A 22,454-nucleotide genomic window follows, 5' to 3' on the forward strand; every position below is an offset into this window, starting at 1 on the left:
TAATCTAATCCAGTATAAATTAATTTGCTGGTGTATTAATTAAATTTTTCGCGTATCATGAAAGAGTTAAACTACGTAAAGGAGGAATTTCTCGTGTTTATATCATTTCAAACTTCCCGGTCCCATTGCGCTATTTCTATAGTCAATACAGCAGCGAATCCCTGACGAATCTCACAGTCCTGAACGGCCAATCAGCGAGGGACTTCAAGGTAACCAACTTCAAGACGTAATAGTTTCCACCGTACAGAGTTTAAACAGAGTTAAGCAGCGTCATTGGTCAATTCTATTCAACTCCTATATGTGATTGGTTAACTCTGTTTAAATTCTGCACGGTGGAAACTAAGCCATCGATAATCCTGAATAAGATTTCTGAACGCCACCCTGACAAATTTCGGAACGTGCCCATTCGATGTTCATGTTTCATCATACGAAACATTCTCATTTGGAACGCACCTCAGTATTCTAAGGACCATCAGCAACATTTCACGTCTGCGCAAAGCACAAGTTTCGTCAAGAAAAAATCAAAACAATCAAGATGGCTGATCCCAATAACGAAGCTGCTTCGTCGAGTGGAGTTTCGGAACCAGCATCTTCAACTCCTACGATTCGTGACGACCTCGAAAAGATTGAGGATTTCTTGGAACCTGATAAGAAGCGCCGCAAACTTCTGCGGGGTGATGGCAAAAGTGAACAAAAGCTGGAACACCGATTGGGCGGCATCCTTTGCTGCGCTGTTTGTCTTGACCTACCGAGGGCAGCTGTTTACCAGGTAAATTTTTTATAATAATTCTTTTACGTAATTCTAGTAGAATTAAGTAAACAATGTGCCATTAAAAACGATTGATACAATTTTTATTATCCAAACATTTGTTTTTTACATAACCGCGTTATACGTCACATTACTACTGCAACATGATATAATACTTATAAATTGTTGAACTGTTAATATAATAGTCTTATTTCATTGTTTTAAATTTGATTGCAAAGTTATATTATTTATGTTGCAGTTACAGTATGTTTCATCATTTCATGGTCATACTTTCTGTGTCATATATTTTTACATTCACATTCAACAAAAACATGTTTTACAAGAATATTTTCAATTTTTTTGATTGTTATTCACTGTCTTTTACAGAGTTTTTCACCGTTTTTTTACAGGGTTATTCACGGTAATCGCACCAGGTGAAGTTAACCACAAATGGATGATTTCAACAATCAGAACAATGTGACATCATTACAGAAATTAAAGTTAACGTCATAAAATGTTATGACGTTAAACCTAATAAGATTTGTTCTCATTATCTGCAATTACTGCACTTTTCAAAAAGTGGAAACTCTTATTGGATAATGTTTCAAAGTAACCAATGAGATCTTGTCCATTTTGAAAAGTACATAAAGTATAGGTGATAAGAACAAACCTATTATTAACATCATGAACTTTAAAATCTTTTATTTATTTAATATGGTCAAACTGCCTCGACTAACAGAATGATTCAATTGCATCTAAGTTCAAGTGGTGCGATTGTAGTGAATAACCATGTATAAATATTGAATATAGGTGCATAAAATTCATTGTTATTGTATAAGTACTATTACTATTCTTTGCTGTCTCCTTGACTGGTAAATTAAATATTTTCATTAAAAGTATGTTAATACGTTGCCAACCAAATGGGTACAACATACAGTTCACTCTAGCACACAGTTGGCTAAGTGTTAATGAGAGAGTCATGAAATGGTGAAGTACATCATATGTAAAACAATACTTGTAAGCAATTAATTTCTATAATTTAATTATATTCATGATATCCTTTACTTATTTCAATTGCATATAATGCACATATAGTATAATCATTTAAGTTTATATTAAATTGTTTAAAGTGTTTAAATATCATGGAATAAAGTAAATGCTTAATTACTTTTCTTAGTATAAGGTAAAATCTATAACTCATTTTTGCTATGAATGATTATTTTGATCAAAATATATGTCGTATATAGAAAAATGATAATTTAATGAAGAATATTACATGTAGTTCCTTTGGTATCATCTATTAAGTTCTATGTAATTAATTTGGGAGATTTACTACCATGTGCAATTTAAACAATCATGAAAGCTTACAAAATACAGAATATTAAGTGGATTCATATAATATATTAACATTGTTTTTGGATAACTTATTGAAGGACATATAAATATTTAACAATGGATGAAGTAAAATTAGGTAAGGTGTGAATATATATAACCTTTACTTTGATATATGAGAGGTAGGTAATTGCATGTTTAAATTATTTTAATTGAAACATAATTTGAAACAAAAATAATTATTTATGTATTAATTGAGTATCAAAAGAGTATATTTAGATACATTAATACATATAAACATTAAAACCAAAGATTATATTTTCAGTAAAAGTACAGTTCAAACAGTCACACACATTATACAATTGTGTATTATAAAAAAAAATATTAATTATGGCATCTGTTTCCTGACGCGATTGGTGAGTGTATATGATAATTTATAATATGAATATGCCACTAACATATCTTCATATGAAACCAAGTAATTGTACTTATTTTTCTTGATTGTACATAGCATGTATGAATATTTAAATCTTTTAAGATGAATATTCATTAAAGTGAGTACAGGTTGGCACAACTGATGTAATTGAAGATTATTGATGATTTTATAAATTACTGTGATATTTACATTATCAAAACTAGGGGGTATAAGCATATTTTATTTATATTATTATTCAGTAATTAACCTAAATCTCAACCTAATCAGTTTTATTAGAATACAGTATTTTGATTCATCGTTTATCTTCTTGAATGATAGAACACAGGAAAACCTATTTTCATTCTTCAATATCTTTCTTGTAAACATCGTGTTGTCATCGAAGAAAACTACGTTACAGAAATCGTTTCTGATAAATAAGTTTATTGTATATTCTATCATTTGAACTGCAATCTGTGGAATAGAACACATTATGATATATGAATACTCAAAAAGAAGGGAATGTTTTAACTTTCAGTATTGCCAATCTTATATGCGCTTTTTGCGGTTATTACTTTTAATATAATTAGATATGTTATAATATATCCACAAATGGCGTCGTAAATTTATGAGTGTGTGACAGTTTGTTTAGTGATAGGGAGTGAGAATGAGAGGAGTGAAATACCAAAATTCTTTGTATGCCATGTATGGTTTAAAAGGATGTTCAGAATAATAAATATCATTGAAGGTTTTTAGTTAGTTATTTTAAATCTAATCACCTAATATACCTCTCCTACATTTTGCTGTCCTATCCAAAACCATTTATCGTGACATTGCTAATAGAAACAATATGCTATTTTTAATACAAGATTTAACGTTATATTACTCTAGTCCTATATTGCGATAATGTAACTATTAATGGAGTCCATGCGATTGTGTGTTTCAGGTTTTAAAACATCAAAATCATGGTAACGAGTATTGTATTTGTTTATTCTAATTTGTTTATGCTCGGTGAACATTCAAATAAGATACATATGTTAACAAAGCATAATATCAAGAGAATATGTGGAGACCTAAAATCTTTACTTTGTTTATGGTCAATTCTCTCAATACAAACTATGATAGTATTTCATACAAGTTGCGTTTTGTAATACTACAGAATAGTAAAAAATTGCTCTGAAGGCGGTTGTACTGTTCATTTAATGATTACTCTTAAACTGAGAACACACCAGTACATTTTACTTCCTATTTAAGGTTTACAATGTTCTAATAATTATTGCAAAAATGAATATTAATTAGGCATGCTGAAATGGTGTTTGCAGTGCACTAATGGACACTTGATGTGCGCTGGTTGCTTCACTCATGTCTTGGCAGATGCCAGATTAAGGGACGAACTAGCAACGTGTCCGAACTGCAGAATTGAAATCAGCAAAACGTCAGCATCTCGAAATTTGGCTGTTGAAAAAGCGGTATCTGAATTGCCAGCTGAATGTCAATACTGCGCTAAAGAGTTTCCTCGAAATTCTTTGGAACGACATGAGGAAACTATGTGTGAAGAAAGGTATATGTTTCGATAAATTAATCATTAAACATAATTTTAACAGCAAGTTATGATTCTTTTTTTATTTATAGGATATCAAGCTGCAAATATAGCAGAATTGGTTGTCCATGGAGAGGTCCCAATCACGAAGGTCCAGAACATGAAGCTCACTGTGTTCATCCTCATCGTACTGGTGCCGATGTAATGGATGCATTACGGGATATCGATGCTAGAACGTTGGAGGAACGGCGACTCTATGACAACGTTTTCGATCTTTTATCCTATGAGAAAATTACTTTCAATGGTTAATTTCAAGGTTTTTTTTTCAAATTTCTCATATAATAGATGCCGTAAAACTTATGTAGCTAATTTTATAGCAACAAAGTAAATGTTTCTTGTAAGCTAAACAATTGAATAATTCCGGAACGTATGCTGAATTTTTGTTTTCATATGCCAAAAATACTTTAGTTTGATTAACGGTAATTTTTTCAAACTATATTCAAAATCAATAACGGTTCAATAACCTATTCTGTAGAATAATTTAGTGGTAATTCTTCTGAGTACTCATTTTTTTGCTATTGCTAAAAAGTTATGGGAAAATTAATTTTACTAAAAAATTCAAGACCATGACTAAAATATCATGGCATGCTAAAAATAATGAACTAGCAACAAAGGGAGTGCAAATTTCTAATTTTCTATATTCTGAATTATTTACTTCACCTGAATAATTATTTCTTTATATCTATGGAGTCTTCTGAAGTTAAACTTTATGCTGTCCAATTGCAATAGAATCACAGAATTTCCCTAATTATCAAATATAAAAGTGTTTAAGATTTTCCGAAATTTGTAAAATGTAGCCTGGTGTATTGACAATTTGGAGTTAGTTACCAAGTGCGATTTGGTGCATATTTTCACATTCACTAGGTCATATATACGCGGTGTTGTTAGATGTGGTCAGTTAAAAACGTCTTTAAATATACCTATGTGTATTTAAATTGTTATATTTGACATCGTAGTCTATAATTTACTTGGCTTATTAATGTTATACTATTGTGAAAATTTAATGTTTCTTACGTTTTTATTGTCTATCAGTGTATTCTAAAGTTCATTGCTAGTACCAGTAATCGGTCTGTATCGGATATAAACAACAATATTTAAATGACTAACAATGAGTTATAGAATACAACCTATACATCAAAAACAGTTAACACCACCAAATTGAAATGTTTTTGCAGATTTACAAATGAAGCCATACCGTACGGACGAGTTTGTTCACAAGCTTTTTTACGAAACATCCCGCTTTACAGCTTTCAATAATCAATGGGTGGTTAAAGCCAGAATTAATAACAGTCAACGTGATCCCACTCAAAGTTCAGAACGTGATATGACTTATCAGGTTTGTTATTTGAATTTATTAATAAACTTATTGACTATAAGATCAAGTAAACACTTTGTAAGCAATGAATCGTATAGTAATGAGGATAAGAATACTAAGATATAGTTCACAGATATAATTAAAATTCGTGCAGAATTTATGAGAGAGTATATGTTTTAAACCGCGTGATGATATATTACAGCTGATTTTGAAAACGAAAACTACGTACCCCTTGCCTCTTCATTATTTGATTTTAAAAGGACCGTTTGGTGATATGAAAGTTCAGCCAAGGATTCACAAATTTGACTTTACTGAACAGGACAACGAAAGCCCTTATTTACCTCTCCCATTGCCAGATACAGCAGAGTGTAACAGACTTCTTGCCGCAAAGGCCATCAGTTTTCGGTAAATATATCTTTTTACTAGGAAATTATAAATTTACACTTGAGTTATGCTGCAAAATTCACTATGAGGAGTGCTAAGATTATTATACCGCGTGTTTCACCTAACTTGACCACCTTAAATATCTCGGTAATTATCGACGACACAAAAAAATGTTCCAGACAAAAGTTGTACAGTGTGGAGGTTCAAATTGTACTTCCCCTTCAAATGCGACCAATTTTTTTTTTATTTCAGTGGAGGCGTTGATGCACAGTGAAGGTCACCGTCACTTTTAAATAGAATGGTACATTTTTTTTTCAACTATCTTGTTAAGCACCTCAAGTTGTATAAAAAAGATTAGGGGGTCAAAGTTGTTCAAGGTCATTCAAGATCAGTATCGATGATAAAAATCTGAATATCTCGGATCACTACCAAATATTTGGTATTGGTATACCTTCAATGTCCCCCATAAAGAAAAATCGAGTGGATTTAAGTCCGGTGATCTACTAGGTCAGCCTATTCGTGATCCTCGGCTAATCTGCTTATTACCAAATTTTCGGTCGACAATATTGCGAGCTATCCGTGCAAAATGAGCTGGACAACCATCATGTTGATACCAGAGTTCTTGCCGATCCCACAAGGTTAGATCTTCAAGCAGCACAGTTAATATTTCTTCCAGAAAAGCAGAAATAAAATATAAATATGAAAATACCAAATGTCTAATAGCCGTAATCATAGTCGTTCCTTGAGGAATAAGTATCCCTTGTTCCTCGTTTTGCGTTTCATAGACCTTCCTTTACAGAACAAGGAGCCTTATTGGCCTCCTTATTTCAAGGGAGGTCTCGAGCTTCCTTGAGGATACCTTCTGCACTGTGATTGGCTATTTCGTTTGATATGTCTAGCGCCACAAGCGGCCCGAGTTAGCAGCTAGCCCAGCTCAGGCAGCAAAGATGTATCTAATCAGTTATTGAAATTGTCGGCTGGTTTTAATCATCAGTTTTCTTTCCAGGTGTTGACCTTACGTAGTCCACGTAAAATTATGAAAAAAGACAGTACGTATTTCTTTTACGTTTCGACATCATCATCTTCAAAAATGTTTTATTACTAGGTAAACATGTATGAACTATTGAACAATCATTTGTTTCATTGTGTACAAAATAGTAGGCCAAAGCTAAAGCCATAGTTAATAGATCAGCTGTGGCTCTTTTTAACTTTTGGCTAATCCTGCCTTTACATGTAACACACAAACTCTTGTTGGTTTGGCCTACTATTTTTTACACAATCTAACCAATGATTGTTCAACAGTTCATACATGTTTACCTAGTAATAAAACCTTTCTGAAGATGATCCCAATGAGGGTCGAAACGTAAAAGAAATACGCATTGTTGTTTTTTTTTAATTTTACCTGGGCTGCGTAAAGTCAACACCGGGAAAGAAAATTTAAGGTGCATCTTGGCTTGGCTTATAGTATAGACTACGCGATCCCTATTTCAAACTCTTTGAAAAAATGCCGCTTGAATAGACAAAGAGGGACTGAGGTGGCAGCCAGTCCTGCCACCATAGGCAATTACATGTCCCTAAAATATACCGTCCTTCTGGAAGGAAGAGCCGAGGTGTGACTATGAAACATAGACGCCTTGGAGATTGAAGGAAGCCTTCATCAAGGCGTCCTTCATCCTTAAGATAAGGTCGGACTATGAATACGGCTGTAAGACTACCAAATATTTGGTAGTTATCCGAGATATTTAGATTTGTATCATCGATATTGACCTTGAATGACCTTGAACGACTTAGACCTCGGAATGTTTTTTATGCAGTTTGCGATGCTCTACAAGATGGTTGAAAAAAAAATGTACCGTACCATTTAAAAAAATGGAGGTGACCTTCACTGTGCATCAGCCCCTCCACCGAAATAAAAAAAATTGGTCGCATTTGATGACCCCCTTCGCATCGTACAACTTTTGTCTGGAACATTTTTTTTGACGTCGATAATTATTGAGATATTTAAAGTGGTCAAGTTAGGTGAAACACCTGGTATAAGTATTGTTGCTGAATATAACGATAATGGTTGTCAATACTGATACTAAATTTCGTAATGTTAATGCACTGTTTCAGATATAGTCGGGCCACAAGTTCAATGTATTTTTTTTAACAGATCAAAAACAATGAAGTCTCTTGCAAGGTTACAAGTACACTGCACAAATATTTGTTACAAAGTATGCATATGTATGGTTTTTGCACTAAATATATTTTATTTTTCTATTTTAGTATATACAGGGTGAGGCGCGAGAAACAGGACATCTGAATATCTCTTTTGGATTTGAAGATACGTAGTTCGTAAATATCGGAATTTAAATGGTTTGGAAGGACGCACATGGTTGTCATAATTTTTTTCATTTTTTTTTTCATTTTTTACCAGTTTTTTCAAGGTTATAAGAGTTTTTTTTAAATGGAACTGCATATTTTTTCTCCTTGCACATTGTAGCCGGCATCCAAACGAATCCAACCATGTAACATAGTATAACCTTTAATCGACCTCCAACCCAGCAGAAATATGATAATATGATAATATGATAAAAACGATGTGTAAGCGATTTGGCTTTATTTCTGTTACGCTAAATATTCAAAATCACTTCCTTGCACTGCGATACATTTGTTCAGCCGTGTAATAATTTACTACTCTGTAGTTCATTTCTAAAGGAATCGATGCAGAAGCCCTGGCGATTCTTTCTTTCATGTTCTCTGCAATGGTTCGTCGTTCATGATAGACTTCCTCCTTCAATTTTCCCCATAGATAGAAATCGAGGAGTGTGAGATCTGGTGATCGAGCTGGCCTGGATGTGACCCGGCTCACAGGAATCGTTTAGTGTAACAGAAATAAAGCCAAATTTATTACACGTCGAATTTTTATTCGTTTCATATTTCTGGGATAGAGGTAATTTAAAGGTCATACTATGTTACATGGTTGGATTCGTTTGGATGCCGGCTACAATATGCAAGGAGAAAAAATATGGCATTCGATTTAAAAAAAAACTCTGATAACCTTAAAAAAACTTGTAAAAAATGAAAAAAAAATTATGACAGCAATGTACACCCTTCCAAACCATTTAAATTCCGATATTTACGAACTCCGTATCTTCCAATCCAACAGATATATTCAGGTGTTCTATTTCTCGCGCGTCACCCTATATTTACATCATTTTATGGAAAACCACATGTCATTTATTAAGGATTACATTGTTTGCGAACTATAGAAATAAAACACATTGAACTCGTGGATCGACTATATTCATGGTAAATAACCGAAAATTGTCTTTCATTCAAGTGATTTATAGTTTATTTTTAATTATTAATAGCGTACTAATTCTTCATCCTCTTCCTTCTTTCTAGCGTTATCCTTTAACGGCCAAATGCCCGCAAGGTTAATAGTACACACTTGTGATTTATAGTTTATTTTTAATTATTAATAGCATACTAATTCTTCATTCTTTTCCTCCTTTCTAACCTTATACTTTAACAGTTAAATGCCCGCAAGGTTAATAGTATACATTTTTATTCCTTTTCAAGATCTTCCCCTATATTGATATGCTTTAGAAGTATTGATAATATTTGATTTCTATATAGTTTATGTATTAGTTCATATCGTGTCTAACCCGGCTGTTTTTTCCAGATTAATTATGTTTCTGGCATCAAAGTAAGTTAATCCGAGGATTTCCGTCTTATTGCAATGAACATATTAGAAGGAAGACTTAATTATTCTAATAATGATAAGATCTAAGTAACAAACTTATTGGCAATTATTTAATATGGAAGAATAGTAACGAATGATGCTATTATTGATAGAAAAACTGTAATGTTATCATGTCTCTTTAAATTCATTATTAGGTAGATTTAGTAAAAAAATATATATATGATATAATGTAATTAGACGTAACGTAATATATCATTTATGTTATATATAAATGTATCCACAGGGCATCAAAGATACTGAGAATTGATATTAAGGTTGGTGGATTTTCGTTCATGTCATTTGGTAGGCCTATCGTTGACCGGAAATTTCTATAATTATTTAGTAAAAGGTGGTGATTCCATTATTTCTACTCGAATCAATCGATATACTAATAGATTACTACTGTCCAATAGTTTTCCTTAGAATATTGTTGAATTAAAAATTATGAATACATTTAGATGATCTTATGGTCAAGCTGTGTAATATATTGCATTTAAAAAAACGATCGCTTTATGGTTGGTAATGTAAGCAAGTCCTTCGAATGTGGCATTAATGTTACAGTTTTACAATAATTAGTATCTTAATAAGCAGTTGATTAAAACAAATTTAATTAGACTTTTCTAATTGTAAAATGTCGAATGAAGAATCATACACAAAAATGAGCAAAAATTATATCAGGCGATTAAGCAGCCAAAAATTATGCTTTAACAACCATGAATATATAAAAGATGCGTACTTTGACGTTTTAATATTATTTCAAATAGGAAAAATGTCTTATATTTAGGTAGAAAATGTTATGTTCTTTGAGCTTTTAATAACAACAAACATGAAACTTCAGAAATTTCAACAATGGAAATTATTCATATAGTTGTGCAGTGAGTTTATTTTATTTCTATTTCTCTTTTGTGGATGCATATGTAGACTTTTGAAGTATATTCTCAAACTAACACTTTAATTATCCTTACGCTTAAAAAATATTAACCAATAAGTTAAGAACAAATTTTTGAATGTACCCATCATATTTTTTACAATTGCCAAGGATAAATTTGTAAATTACCCATGCCATAGCTAATTATTAAGCATCATAATTTGTCAGAAAATATTGAATTTTAATTTATCTAGCTAAGTGTTAGATACAGGTATATATTGAATGATTCAGTTGTAATTGATTGAACTGAAATAAATACAAAATTCAAATCAAGTTTTCACTTGATTTTCTCACAGTATATCGTACAGAAACAATAAATATTGTCTCTTTAACGCACTGGAGATTACAAATCTCCGGTTAGGTAGCACCTCGTCAAAGGATTTTAAGAAAAATTAGAAGTGGAATCGTTATGTCATGATAGGTCAATGGTTTATATGTTTAGGTCATCAATAGTTTGTAGCGCTCTTACAGAATGTGTAACTGGCGGATAGGCGGAGTAAGTTGTTATGAGACGGATATATTTACTTTTTATTGATGGGTAATTTTTAGTTTCTGAGTTATACAGGGTTTAGTTTCTGTGTGTCGCAATATTTCTATGTGGGGCGGAGCAAACACCGATCTTTGTGGTATCCGCTGTTCCGTGTATAGCTGACGATTGGCGCTGCTGACGTCGCTGTGGGTGACGGCGTGCGTTCGTCGCATAGAACTTATACTCCTGGAAGAAGAATGGCGCAGTTAAAAGTGGCCCTGTTATACCCCAAAGCGGATTTACTCAAGTAAATGCAATCTGTAAATTCTTTTCGGCACATCGAACTTTTCGATTGCCTCATGTAATTCGTAGAACGCTGAGTAGCAGGCCACGCGCTTACACTACATGCCAGCGCGAGGTACGAAGCAAGACTCTTCCTGCAAGATCATTAATATTGCGGTGCAATGTCCCCAAAATCGGAGCTAATGTACCAACAGTATTCGGAACCGATAATCAGTCTTTCGTGAATCTTAGCAATCGACGGAACTCCTCTAGGAGCCACCGTCGAAATCATCGAGTCTTGCTCGTTCCTCCGCGAGTAGTATCTTACGTGTCTTCGGATCCGTGTGACCAAGCCTTCCCACCCGAGGGCTAGGGAAGTCACCGCGGTGAGCATTCGTATCAATCTATCGCGATTGCAACGACAGACATCGGAGTGCATAAGAGAGAACTTATACTGTGAAATCCTTCTCAACTCTTCAAACCAATACTCCAATCACAACCTTCGTAAGTTAACGAATTCTTTGTATGAAATCTAACTGTAACGAATTAATGGTACTCGTCGCTTCTCATTCGGATTCATAATACCAATAAACAATCCACTCATTGAAGCGACCCAATCTACGAATCTTTTAACACCTTAGGGCTCATTCAGACCGAAAGCAGCGGGAAGCGGGAAGCGAGCAGCGGAATCTTGGCCGCGAAACTACATTTTTTGCCTTTTTATATTAGGTAGTCGCATGAAAGCATTAAGAAATAAGTTATTAACATGACTTCATTACTAAGCAGATTCCAATGCTTGGACTGCGATTTTGGAAAGTTGATCAACGTTCAACTTTCCGTAGCAGCGAGACATAGCAAAAAGATGATGGCAATCCTACTTCACGTCATAGTTCATGTTTGAAATAAATTTTGAATTCGGCATCAGACAAAATGTGTTTAGCCCGTGGTGTAGCCTCGTTGCATGTTACATGCATGTAGTCTCCTTTGTTACAATTTAACATCACGACCAATCACAATATGCCCACGCGTATGTACGTTGGAAAGAGGTACCACTCTATTCTAAAGTTTCAAGCTGTTTGCTGCTCGCTTCTCACTTCCCGCTGCTTTCGGTCTGAATGAGCCCTTATTCCATCCCCAATAACACAGAAAACAGATACGCCTAGCGTTTAAATGGTAGTCACAATTAAAATATATCTACGCCCTAGCAGTTTCACTAGCTAAATACCATAACTGTTTTCTGCCCAATTTATAAAATACCTAAAAATTCCTAGTTTCTTCAAAATTAGTCATTTTCTGATTTTATTCTTGCAAATATATATACCTAAAAATGCCAGATGATACTACACACCCTGGCAATCTAACTAACCTTCTTGACAGTTCGGCACATCTAGATTATTTAGCAACTAAAGATACTATTGACAAAATACTAAAATAAGATGGCAAAAATTATAGATTCAGGGATTTCGATACCGAAATTACAGCAGGGCTTATCCACCGGAGCCGAGACACCGCTTATCAATGGAATTCTTGGGCGCCTACGAGGACGGGCTAAGACCCACGTAGAAGGCAAATCTTTTGTCACAGTCAAATCCCTTTTAAAAAGTCTAAGAGAAAAATTTGCTCCTGACCATGACAACGAACATTATCGCAGCCGACTCGTAGATGCCCGAACGAGAAGCAACGAAGACGTGTCTTATTTCTACTCGCGTCTTCAACGTTATATTTGACGAGCTGCTAACGAAGTCGAACAGATGGTGCTAATGAGGTAGCCAGCACCAAGAGGGACTTGAGGCTCGTGCTCGTGATGTGTATATAGATGGCCTGCCCAACGGAATAAGACCATACATTCACAGCCGTGATCCGGTGACCTTGAAGGATGCCTGGAAGCTCGCATTAAAAGACGAAAAACATTACTGCGCTTGTTCCCAGCGCAAGGAAATCACACTTCGGGACGAAAGGATGTCGCGCGCGGGTCAGTATAACGATAGTTCTTCGGTAGGTGAATATCGGTCCACATTGCGTGATAGAGGTTTTTCGCCGCGTCGACTGGTTTACACGGTCGGTGCTGACCGCTCTCTATGCACACTCTATTTGCGGCACGCAAATGTGCATGTCGACCTCAACAGCGTGAGCCGTGAGTCAGAGGTCGCGAAGACAGTAGTTCGCGTAAAAGAAATTGCCGTAGAGATAGTTAATTTGACAGGCGGACACCGGAACGTAAATCCCTACGCTTTAGGGACCCTATCCCTCCTACTAAGACGAGCAATGACAGGAGCCCTTCTTTAAACGAGGAAGCTAGTCGCTCGAACGACGCGTCCGTGACCAATCCTTTAAAACCGCGTCTAACCCTTGCAACGAAATTCCAGTCTTAACCGTCAATCTACAGCAAATCGCCAGTCAGCCCAAAGCAGTCATAAAAGCGGAATCACCGGATTTAAGGGTTGCAAGACCCAAGCTGCTAACCGATTCCAGGGCGGTAGTGAACATGATCGAGGTTAACGCTTTCCGCGAAAACGTCATGATCAATGAAGGTAAAAGCACGTACGAGTGCACGGAATTTCGGACAACGACTCATCAGTACGATTGCAAGCAATCGGGACCGCGACAATCGAGTTGTTCTCACATCCAGTGAAGTTTTATGTCTTCCAAGAAATATCTAGAACAACAAAAAGCCGAAATTTCCTACAACCACAATGCTCTACTTACCGCGAGTCGACCCACGCGCCCCATTCCATTCATTTGCGACAAGAATTATTTTATCTCTGAAGGATACGCTACAGGCACCGAGAAAGGAATGACCGTGTCGATACCTGATACTACTTCGCCAGCAGTTGATGACGCGCGCCCGGACTCTGCGGTGCGAGTTTCCGCTTGAACACGCAAGGCAATACCAATAAACGTAAGAAATTCCAAAATCAAGGAAGGTTATCTCCCTCGGTTTCCGACGGATGAAAGCATTTTCATAGACGAAGCCGCCGCCACTAATCATGATGGAGTCGCCTACGTTATGGCAGTCAACACCACGACGCAAGACGTTGAAATCTCAATCCCTCCTCAACGTTTGAGTATCGTGGCCCACCAGAAGAAATTTCTGACTCCGATTCGGTCGACGAAGCGACTATCGCCGGGAAAGATCAGGTTTCGGCTGTGTTAGCCATACTGAGCACTGATCACCTCAATACCGAGGAACAAGAACACGTACGCACACTAGTGACTGCGTTTTCCGATTGCTTTAACCTACCAGGTGACAAACTGGGCCGCTCAAATTTGATGCGTTGCACGATTTCTACTATCGACGACGTCCCAATTAACACCCGGCAATATCAGTACCCGGTTGTTCACAAGGAGGAGATTAACCGAGAGATGGACAAACTCCTGAAGGACGGAAAAATCCAACCGAGCGCTTCACCTTATAACTCTTCGTTATGGATTGTTTTGAAGAAACCGGACGCCAACGGAAATCGCAAATGGTGTGTGGTCATCGACTACAGAGCGTTGAATGAAAAAACTCTTTCGGACGCATATCCTCTTTCCAATATCACTGACATCCTAGACCAGTTGGGAGGAGCGAAATATTTCAGCATCTTCGATCTTGCCAGCGGGTTTCATCAAATTGAGATGGATCCTATACACCGCCCTAAAACCACGTTCTCGACACCGGAAGGGCACTACGAATTCGCCGTCCTCCCCTTTGGACTTCACAACAGTCCAAACATGTGTTTTCCAGCGACACATGAACATTGCCCTTTTCGGATTTCATGGCATCGAACTCTTTGTTTATCTATACAATATCATCGTCTATGTACCCACTCTCGAAGAACACGGAGGCAGAGTCAGGAACCTGCTGACGCGACTTCGGCAAGTCAACCTGACGCTCCAACCCGAGAAGTACCAATTCCTTCGCTTGGATGTGACGTATCTCGGACACATTATATCCAATGATGGATTGAAATCCGATCCGATGAAACTAGAAGCCATAATGAAATATCCGCCTCCTACCAACGTCACAGACGTGAGGCAATTTCACGGATTCGCCAATTATATCGTTACTTCATTGAGGACTTCGCTATTTTGGCCAAACCCCTAAGTGACCTGCTAAGGAAGGGCCGTAAATTCGAGTGGACCGAGAAGGAGCAGAAGAGCTTCGAAAACCTTCGTGATGCGCTATGTGAGCAACCTGTTTTACAGTATCCGGATTTCAGTCAACCCTTCGTCCTCGCCACTGACGCATCAGACGTAAGACTTGGGGCTGTACTTGGCCAAACTATCAACGGAGAAGAGCGCCCTATAGCCTACCCTTCTCGTTCTCTGAAGCCATCAGAAACTCGATATCATAGCAACGATAAGGAGTGCCTCGCTGCTGTGTGGGCAATCGGGTATTTTAAACCATACTTATATGGCCGCCCTTTTACCCTTATCACTGATAACCGTAACATGGCTACATAATATGACGGACCAATCGAACCGTAGAGCAAGGTGGAGAACTAAAGTGGGAAATTATACTTTCGTCCTCAAATATCATCTGGGGAAGCTTAACCAGAAAGCAGATGCTCTATCGCGCAATCCCGTTGAAAGTGTCGCAATCGTCACTACTTATCCCATCTCGAAAACTACAACTACGTGCTCTCGAACCGCTGCTGCACCACCGACTTCGATCCTCTCCCGATTCCAAAATCAGCCACAGAGTATGAATAATCGCCCCAAAAAGGTAGAAGGACCGCCAAAGACGATAGGTCTTGAAACCAACTCCATCGGATCCAGAGTCAAACGTCGAGAAGACATAAGGCTAAGCAGCAAAACGAGTGACCTATAAGGAACCGGACTCTGACACCACGGGAGACGAATCATCAACAGAACAGGTACCACTTCTTCGCGTCAGACACCGAAGTATGCTACCTAATACCTCGGATGCACTAGAGACAAATTAACCCCCCGACAACGTCATCAAGGACGAAGGTCCTACAATGGAGTCACAACTCCAAAGACTAGAGGTAGCAGTAATAGAACTTGCTCCGAAAGAATCTAGTGAGAGTGAAACCGACGTGCCCGCAGAAAGGACGTTAACACTAGAAAAATGACCGCTGGTCGCACAAAAACCTCGCGACCCAATGGCTCGGAATTTCCTACAGGATTTGCGTCGTTCGTTCTCCCAATTTGACGAATCTTTGCGTTTGCGTAACGATAATATACATGACCCTTCGGAGGAACCAACATCTCCCACGCCAACAAACAACTTGTCTTCCCCCGATGACTCGGCAGACAGTTAGTCCTCTCCCTGTGACTTGGCGGAACTAATTGGTATGGGTCAACAGTGCCTGCGAGATCTCAGCCAAGCACTCAAAGCGCACGATCCCGAGAATACCTCTTCCGTACTCAGTAAACCTATCACTTCTATGGTACCAAATCGTGATGCCGGCTTGGAAGGTTCTAAAACTATGCACATTGGAAGAAGATCGACAATCCCAACACCTCTACTATCTTGGGAACCCATACCTAGATCGAGTCCTCGTTTTGAAACGAATGGTATCTCTCGAATCTTAGAAACACCGAACGTCGACCGTAAGGCCGTGGCTACATCAAAAAGAACAGAAACAATAATACAACCCACGGAAACTACCAAAGCACGCCCATCAAGTTATGTCGAAACAACGGGTATTCAAGCCGCTTACATAGACTACTCTTCGGATGATTCCCAAGAAGAGGAATCGTGAATGAAATTCGAAAGCGAACCATCCTATAACAATCAGGGCACGTGCGTCATTGAACAAAGCCGTGAGTCGCTGACCTACGATAGGAACCACGTAGCACACTTCCTCAGTACCGATTGCGAAACCACAAGTCCAGTCGCTCAACTGCTAATCGATCTCGAACGTATAGACAATGATGCCCTTAAGAGCAGCCCACTGAGAAAAGAGTACGTTGTCGTCTCCTCAAAGGGACGGTAGAAGACCTTCAGCATTATTATCAAGGAGCGCCATTTCGATAAATCGACGCCTGAAAACTTAGTCCTCGGTCTGCACGCACTACGTCCGGCAGCTGAGCGCTACGAGATTAGTGCTCTCCGAATATCTAAGATAGGAGACCGACTACATGATATTCCGTACTATGTCCTTAAAGACATGCTGGGGACAATCTTCAAGGGCATACCAGTCACTATCACCGTGTGCAATGGTGTCGTTAAAAACGAACCTCCTCTGGACCAACGGGAAGAAATACTCGGAGAGAATCACGAGTCTCGTCGGTGACCATAAGGGCATTGCAAAAACCTATAGAGGTATAAGAGAGATTCCAGTGGAAGGGAATAAAACAACAGATAGAAAACAACGTGCGTCGCTGCAAAATCTGCCAACAATAAAAACTGGCTCGTATTAAATTCGACAGCCCATGCAGATACTGGACACGTCCTCTGACATCTTTGAAAAAGTAGCGATTGACGCCGTTGGCTCCTTGGACATTTCGCCCTCCGGAAATTGGTACATTCTCACGATACCGGACAATTTCTCAAAGTTCTGCGCTGCCGTTCTCGTACCGAATATCGAAGCAGTATTGCGTGATCCCAAGGAAAACGCCAGGCCAAGTAATCCACGCGTGTAACAATGCGTTAAGTCAGGACTAAAGGCGGCCTGGCAACCGAGATGTGGAAATCGATAATCGCATAATAAGCACATTTTCGGAAGTGCAGCTTAGAGGCTGTACCTCTAAAAATTGGACAGTCTACAATTAGTATCCGAACGGATAAGGTGGTCTCGCGGAGTAGACTCGGTACAGGAAATAGGAAAACCGAACAGTGCCTATATTATTCAAGTCGACGTACGTCGAAATACTGTACATCTTTTTCGATCATTTCAATAAACCTTCTCTGTTTTGTTAATCTCACGCGAGTTCTAACTCCTTAACCGACAACGATCCCAAAATAATCTCAGCCTTAACCTCTCGATCGAACTCCTTCGTCCCCGAGACGTTACGGCACAACAGCAGAAATTGTCGCGTTAGCCTTCGCGAAGCACTGGATTGCTCTTTACGAATCTCCGAAAATTATTCTCACTGATCGTGGCGCATGTTTCACTAGTAAGCTTTTCCAACAATTCGCCGAGATTTTCTGAATTAAAACACTCACCATTTCCGCGTATCCTCCCCAATCTAACGGTTCCCTCGAGCGTAGTCACCTAGTTCTTGCCGAATATCTGAAAGCATTCCTCTCTCTTTTCGATGATTGGGATGAGCTACTGCCATTCGCGATGCTCGCGTATAATACATCAGTTCATTCGGGAACGAATTTTAGTCTGTATGAACTTATGTACGGAAAGATTTCGCGTGCGATTCCGCGTTTCCACCTGTCGAGAAAATCGAGACATACACCATATGGTTGATTTAGTGACGAGACTCGACGAGATCCATCGATTAGCGACGGGCAACCTCATCCCGGCGAAGGAACGATCAAAGCAGCAATACGGCTGCGACGCTCACCGTATAAATTTCAAAATCGGAGACGACATCTATGTCCTCCAAAAATCGCGAAAAGGAAAATTTACCCCCCAATATCATGGGCTCTATGAGGTCGTCGACATCACGGAAAAGGGAAATGTGACGTATGCAAATAAGGCTGGGCGGCTCGAAACTAAACATCCAAACAAAATGAAGTTGGCCAATTAGTAATCCCAACGACGAGGTTTTTTTTTTGTTACAGGTATGGCACTTGGCAAAATTTTAACATCAATAGGGACGACTCTGAATTTAATCCTGGCAACTATTGACGCCACACCTACGGTATACCAGACGCGGCCGATGCCGGACCACTCTGGCATCTTTTACGAACGCCTTCCTGACATACGCGTGAACACCACCGACTGGAAAACCATCACCTACCTCGACCTCGAGTGGCATCTATCACTGCAGCCCTGGGGAATCCCTCAGTAAGAATCCCCTCAGCGCCAGTCAGTGCTGCAGCTTCCTAACCAGAACCAGGCTCGATCGTCGTAAGAAGAGGATTCAAAGTTTGAAAACACAAATCCGACTCCTCGTGTTGCCCGGGAAGGAAGACAACGGCCCCAAACAATAGGCCACTCGCGGACTGCCCCTGGGATTCATCGGCTCCATCTCGTATGCACTATTCGGGACTCTCACGGAAGACGATACGGAGCAATACGGCCACGAAATCACCGAACTTGTGTCGAAGGGCCAATAATAATTGGCGCACCTCGTAAAGTACTCCACCCATATCATTCGAGATAAATGTGATAGGCTCACGCGTACACGCTCTTGATAGGGATATTCATCAAATCGCCAACGCTACTATCGATATCCAAAACACCTTACGTTAGGAGCTCCAAGACATCCATCGTCTCAACTATACTATGCATCTTATCAGCCTATCGAAACAACATGATCGACGCTGCTGATACTTACATCGATACCTTGCAACGCTTCGTGGATGTCATTCACTATGCGCAACTCGGAATTCTGCATCCCTATTTACTCTCCGTCGAGCAGCTTACCACCGCAGCCCGCCATGTAAGGAATCTACGACGTCTCTTGAGTTTCCTATTACGATGATTAACCTGCGAGCGACAGTTCTCTTAACTATCAGTCGCATCACTACGACGTGTCAGGAGGGTCGTCTCCTGATGAGTATCACCGTGCCGTTACTGGAAGCAAAACCTTTCCAACCAAATAGGCTCTACCCAAGCATTCGGCCCCAGAATTTTAACAAAACAATCAAGGGCACGGCCTACATCCAGCTACGCTTCGGTATTGGTCCGCTGTTCGGGCTTGGCAGGGCTCTGATGCGTCGGCTGGGCATAGTCCTGGCGGCCTCGCTACTGGATGGCACGGGGCTGTCTTTGCCGGCGCGCTGGTTTGTCGTCTGCGTCCCGGACAACATGGCGACCTCCATGGCCTGTCAAGATCCTCCCGGGCACATCCGTGGAGTTGGAGGAAGAGGGCTTCATCGCTCTTACACGGGCCTCTTTACAATCCGTTTGACGGGACTGCATCGGGGCTGCACTCATGCGTGGTCACTGTGGCTAGTTGCCGGGGTTCATTCTCCACGCGGTCTCGGTCAGCTGGTCTTGATAGGACTTAATAGGATAGGGGTCCTGCCCATGCCTTCCCTGAATTCCGCTGCCTAGGCAACGTAGCCACTCCCTCGATCCTTCCTTGGTGCTTGGTCGTCGTAGATGGTCCGCGATGTCTTTGAGCCAGTGTCCTAGGGGAATGACGGCGTGGAGGGATTTTACGCTACTAACAATAGTCTTAAAACACTAAAGATATGATATAAACAATAGTATACGCAATGAATAACAATATACGCAATACGCAATGCTCAAGGCGAGTGATACCCTCGAGCCAGGTGGCGAAGAGGAGTCTGTAGTAACATTTCTGTTACAAGATATAGACAATTAAAAAAAATGTAATCTTGAATGCATACAGGGTGTTCCAGAACTACTTTTGGACCGGAAAGTGGACGATGCCTGGAGGTGCCCTGAGTACCCCCCGGAAAACCGTTTGCCAAAGTTCGCAATAGTTTTTAAATGAGAAGCATTTAAGTGAGGCCAATCAGAACGAAGGATTTCCGCGGATCGTAGCAGCGTGGTGGGAAGTACACTCGCGGATGCCAAATATAGCTGATTTGCAATAGCTTCCCACAAATTCCGCGCTGATCAATTGTTTCCTAGCCCAACAGAGCGTCGTAGAATTCGTTGACAAAGTACCAATATGGGCATGGCCGTGACTTAGACTGGCGCAACAGCTACACGTGCAACGCGCGAACGGCAATTGTTTCGGGATACGCATTTAGCCAGACGAAAACCGGTACACGGTGTCCAAAACGTCATGCAATGAATTTTATAGTAGTCCTGAGGAAAACAGATTATTAAAGCGAGAGAGAGCCAGGAGGGTGGGTGGTGAGACTGATGCATTAAATTTAAAATGAATTGAAAACTAAACATAGAAGTATTATTTTTTCGTCTTGTGAATAGCCATATCAAATTTCTAAGACATCGCGATTGCTGATTTCAAAGTTATAGAGTAATCAGCGATTGTGGAGACATTAAAAAATACGTAAAATAGGAAAATGGATTAGGAGAGAAACGCAAAGAGACATCCCTTTTTTCATTCCCAGAATGTCCACACCAAATTGCAGCTCTGTGCGATTTCCGCTGGCAAAGTTACCCAATACTTATCGACTCTGAATTTTCAAAAAAATACGTCAATTTGAAAAAATGAACTAGTAGAGTAATGCAAAAACACGTATCACTTTTTTTCGTTCCTAGAATGTCTACACCAAATTGCAGCCCCTTGCGACTACCGGCGGCAAAGTTGCCCAATACTTGTCGACTCTGAATTTGCAAAAAATACGTCAAATTGAAAAAATATACTAGGAGAGTAATGCATGTAATTCATTTGCTGAATTCAGTGAAGTAACAATATTAGTATCACGTGGGTTTCCTGTGTCTTTTATTAATTAACACGTGCATCACACACCGAGCACAGCGTACAGATATCCCCACACGCAGGTCTATTGCGGGATCTATCTGCAGGTAGTGCATTACATGCACTGTCTAGTCTGCCCTGTCCTCGGCAGTCTGCGTGCGCATGCACCCGTAGCAGAGTTCCTCCTCCACGCCCCGCACATATAAGCAACCGAAAAAACACCGCCCTTTATTGAAGGGGGTGAAGAAATCGTTGAAGGGCGGCGGTATAAGATCTAGCAGCGGCCCCTCAAACGGTCCCTCACCCCCTCGGGCAGTGTATCTGGCCTCGTTGGTGCCATAATCTCTAACGTTTCAGTTTTTAAAAAATAAATATGTTTAAAGCAAATACAAAACTGTGTAGTCTTAAAATTAATACACTTATCGGTCCAATAATGGTCGTACGGCTGTCTGTTATGAGCACTGGTGGTGGTAATCCTGGTTGCATCTTGTAGCGGCTAGAAATAAGAGTAAAGGGTGTCAAATATGTAGTTTCTTTAAACAATAAAATAAAAACCTGTGCAGGGTTAAAATTACTACACTTACAGCTCCATTAACAGCCTGATGTAGTTAGAAGGTTCCAGGTGTTCTTCGTCCTTCTTTTTGTAATGTCTAGAAAAAAAAGTCAAAGATACCAGATACAAAATAAACTTTTTAATATCAAATAAAAAAATGTATACAAACTTAACACTGATATACATACCACTTTTTTAAAACAAAATGTATTTTTTATTGAGCACTCTTTTTTTCTCGAGTTGTTCTGGATACAGAGTAAACGTTAGATGAAA

General features: G+C 39.2%; 1 protein-coding gene across 7 annotated transcripts; it reads left to right on the plus strand.

Moving 5' to 3' along the window:
* Nucleotides 1-406: 406 nt before the first annotated feature.
* On the plus strand, nt 407-22,022 carry LOC107267910 (cysteine and histidine-rich protein 1 homolog). 7 transcript variants are annotated; one of them, XM_025085190.1, is made up of 7 exons: nt 407-769; nt 3,439-3,460; nt 3,792-4,053; nt 4,125-4,336; nt 5,268-5,428; nt 5,610-5,812; nt 18,885-22,022. In XM_025085190.1, the coding sequence occupies exons 1-7, from the start codon at nt 536-538 to the stop codon at nt 18,949-18,951; spliced, it is 1,161 nt and encodes a 386-aa protein (XP_024940958.1). In that variant the 5' UTR covers nt 407-535; the 3' UTR covers nt 18,952-22,022. The 7 variants fall into 7 exon arrangements, with proteins under 7 accessions (XP_024940958.1, XP_015595592.1, XP_024940959.1 ...); XM_015740106.2 differs by lacking the exon at nt 18,885-22,022 and adding an exon at nt 7,904-8,125 and having other exon boundaries at nt 408-769; XM_015740107.2 differs by lacking the exon at nt 18,885-22,022 and adding an exon at nt 9,459-11,809 and having other exon boundaries at nt 411-769.
* The last annotated feature ends 432 nt before the right edge of the window (nt 22,023-22,454 follow it).

The sequence above is a fragment of the Cephus cinctus genome, unplaced genomic scaffold (assembly GCF_000341935.2).
Source record: "Cephus cinctus unplaced genomic scaffold, Ccin1 Ccin1_scaffold0459, whole genome shotgun sequence".
In the NCBI taxonomy this organism is placed as follows: domain Eukaryota; kingdom Metazoa; phylum Arthropoda; class Insecta; order Hymenoptera; family Cephidae; genus Cephus; species Cephus cinctus.

What these genes read in the sequence shown, in the direction of transcription:
- LOC107267910 (XM_025085190.1), top strand. Translation starts at nt 536, where the DNA reads ATGGCTGATCCCAATAACGAAGCTGCTTCGTCGAGTGGAGTTTCGGAA. An exon ending in GAAACTATGTGTGAAGAAAG is followed by an intron (nt 4,054 to 4,124) that starts GTATATGTTTCG and finishes TTTTATTTATAG; the next exon opens with GATATCAAGCTGCAAATATA. An exon ending in GCAAAGGCCATCAGTTTTCG is followed by an intron (nt 5,813 to 18,884) that starts GTAAATATATCT and finishes TTTTTGTTACAG; the next exon opens with GTATGGCACTTGGCAAAATT.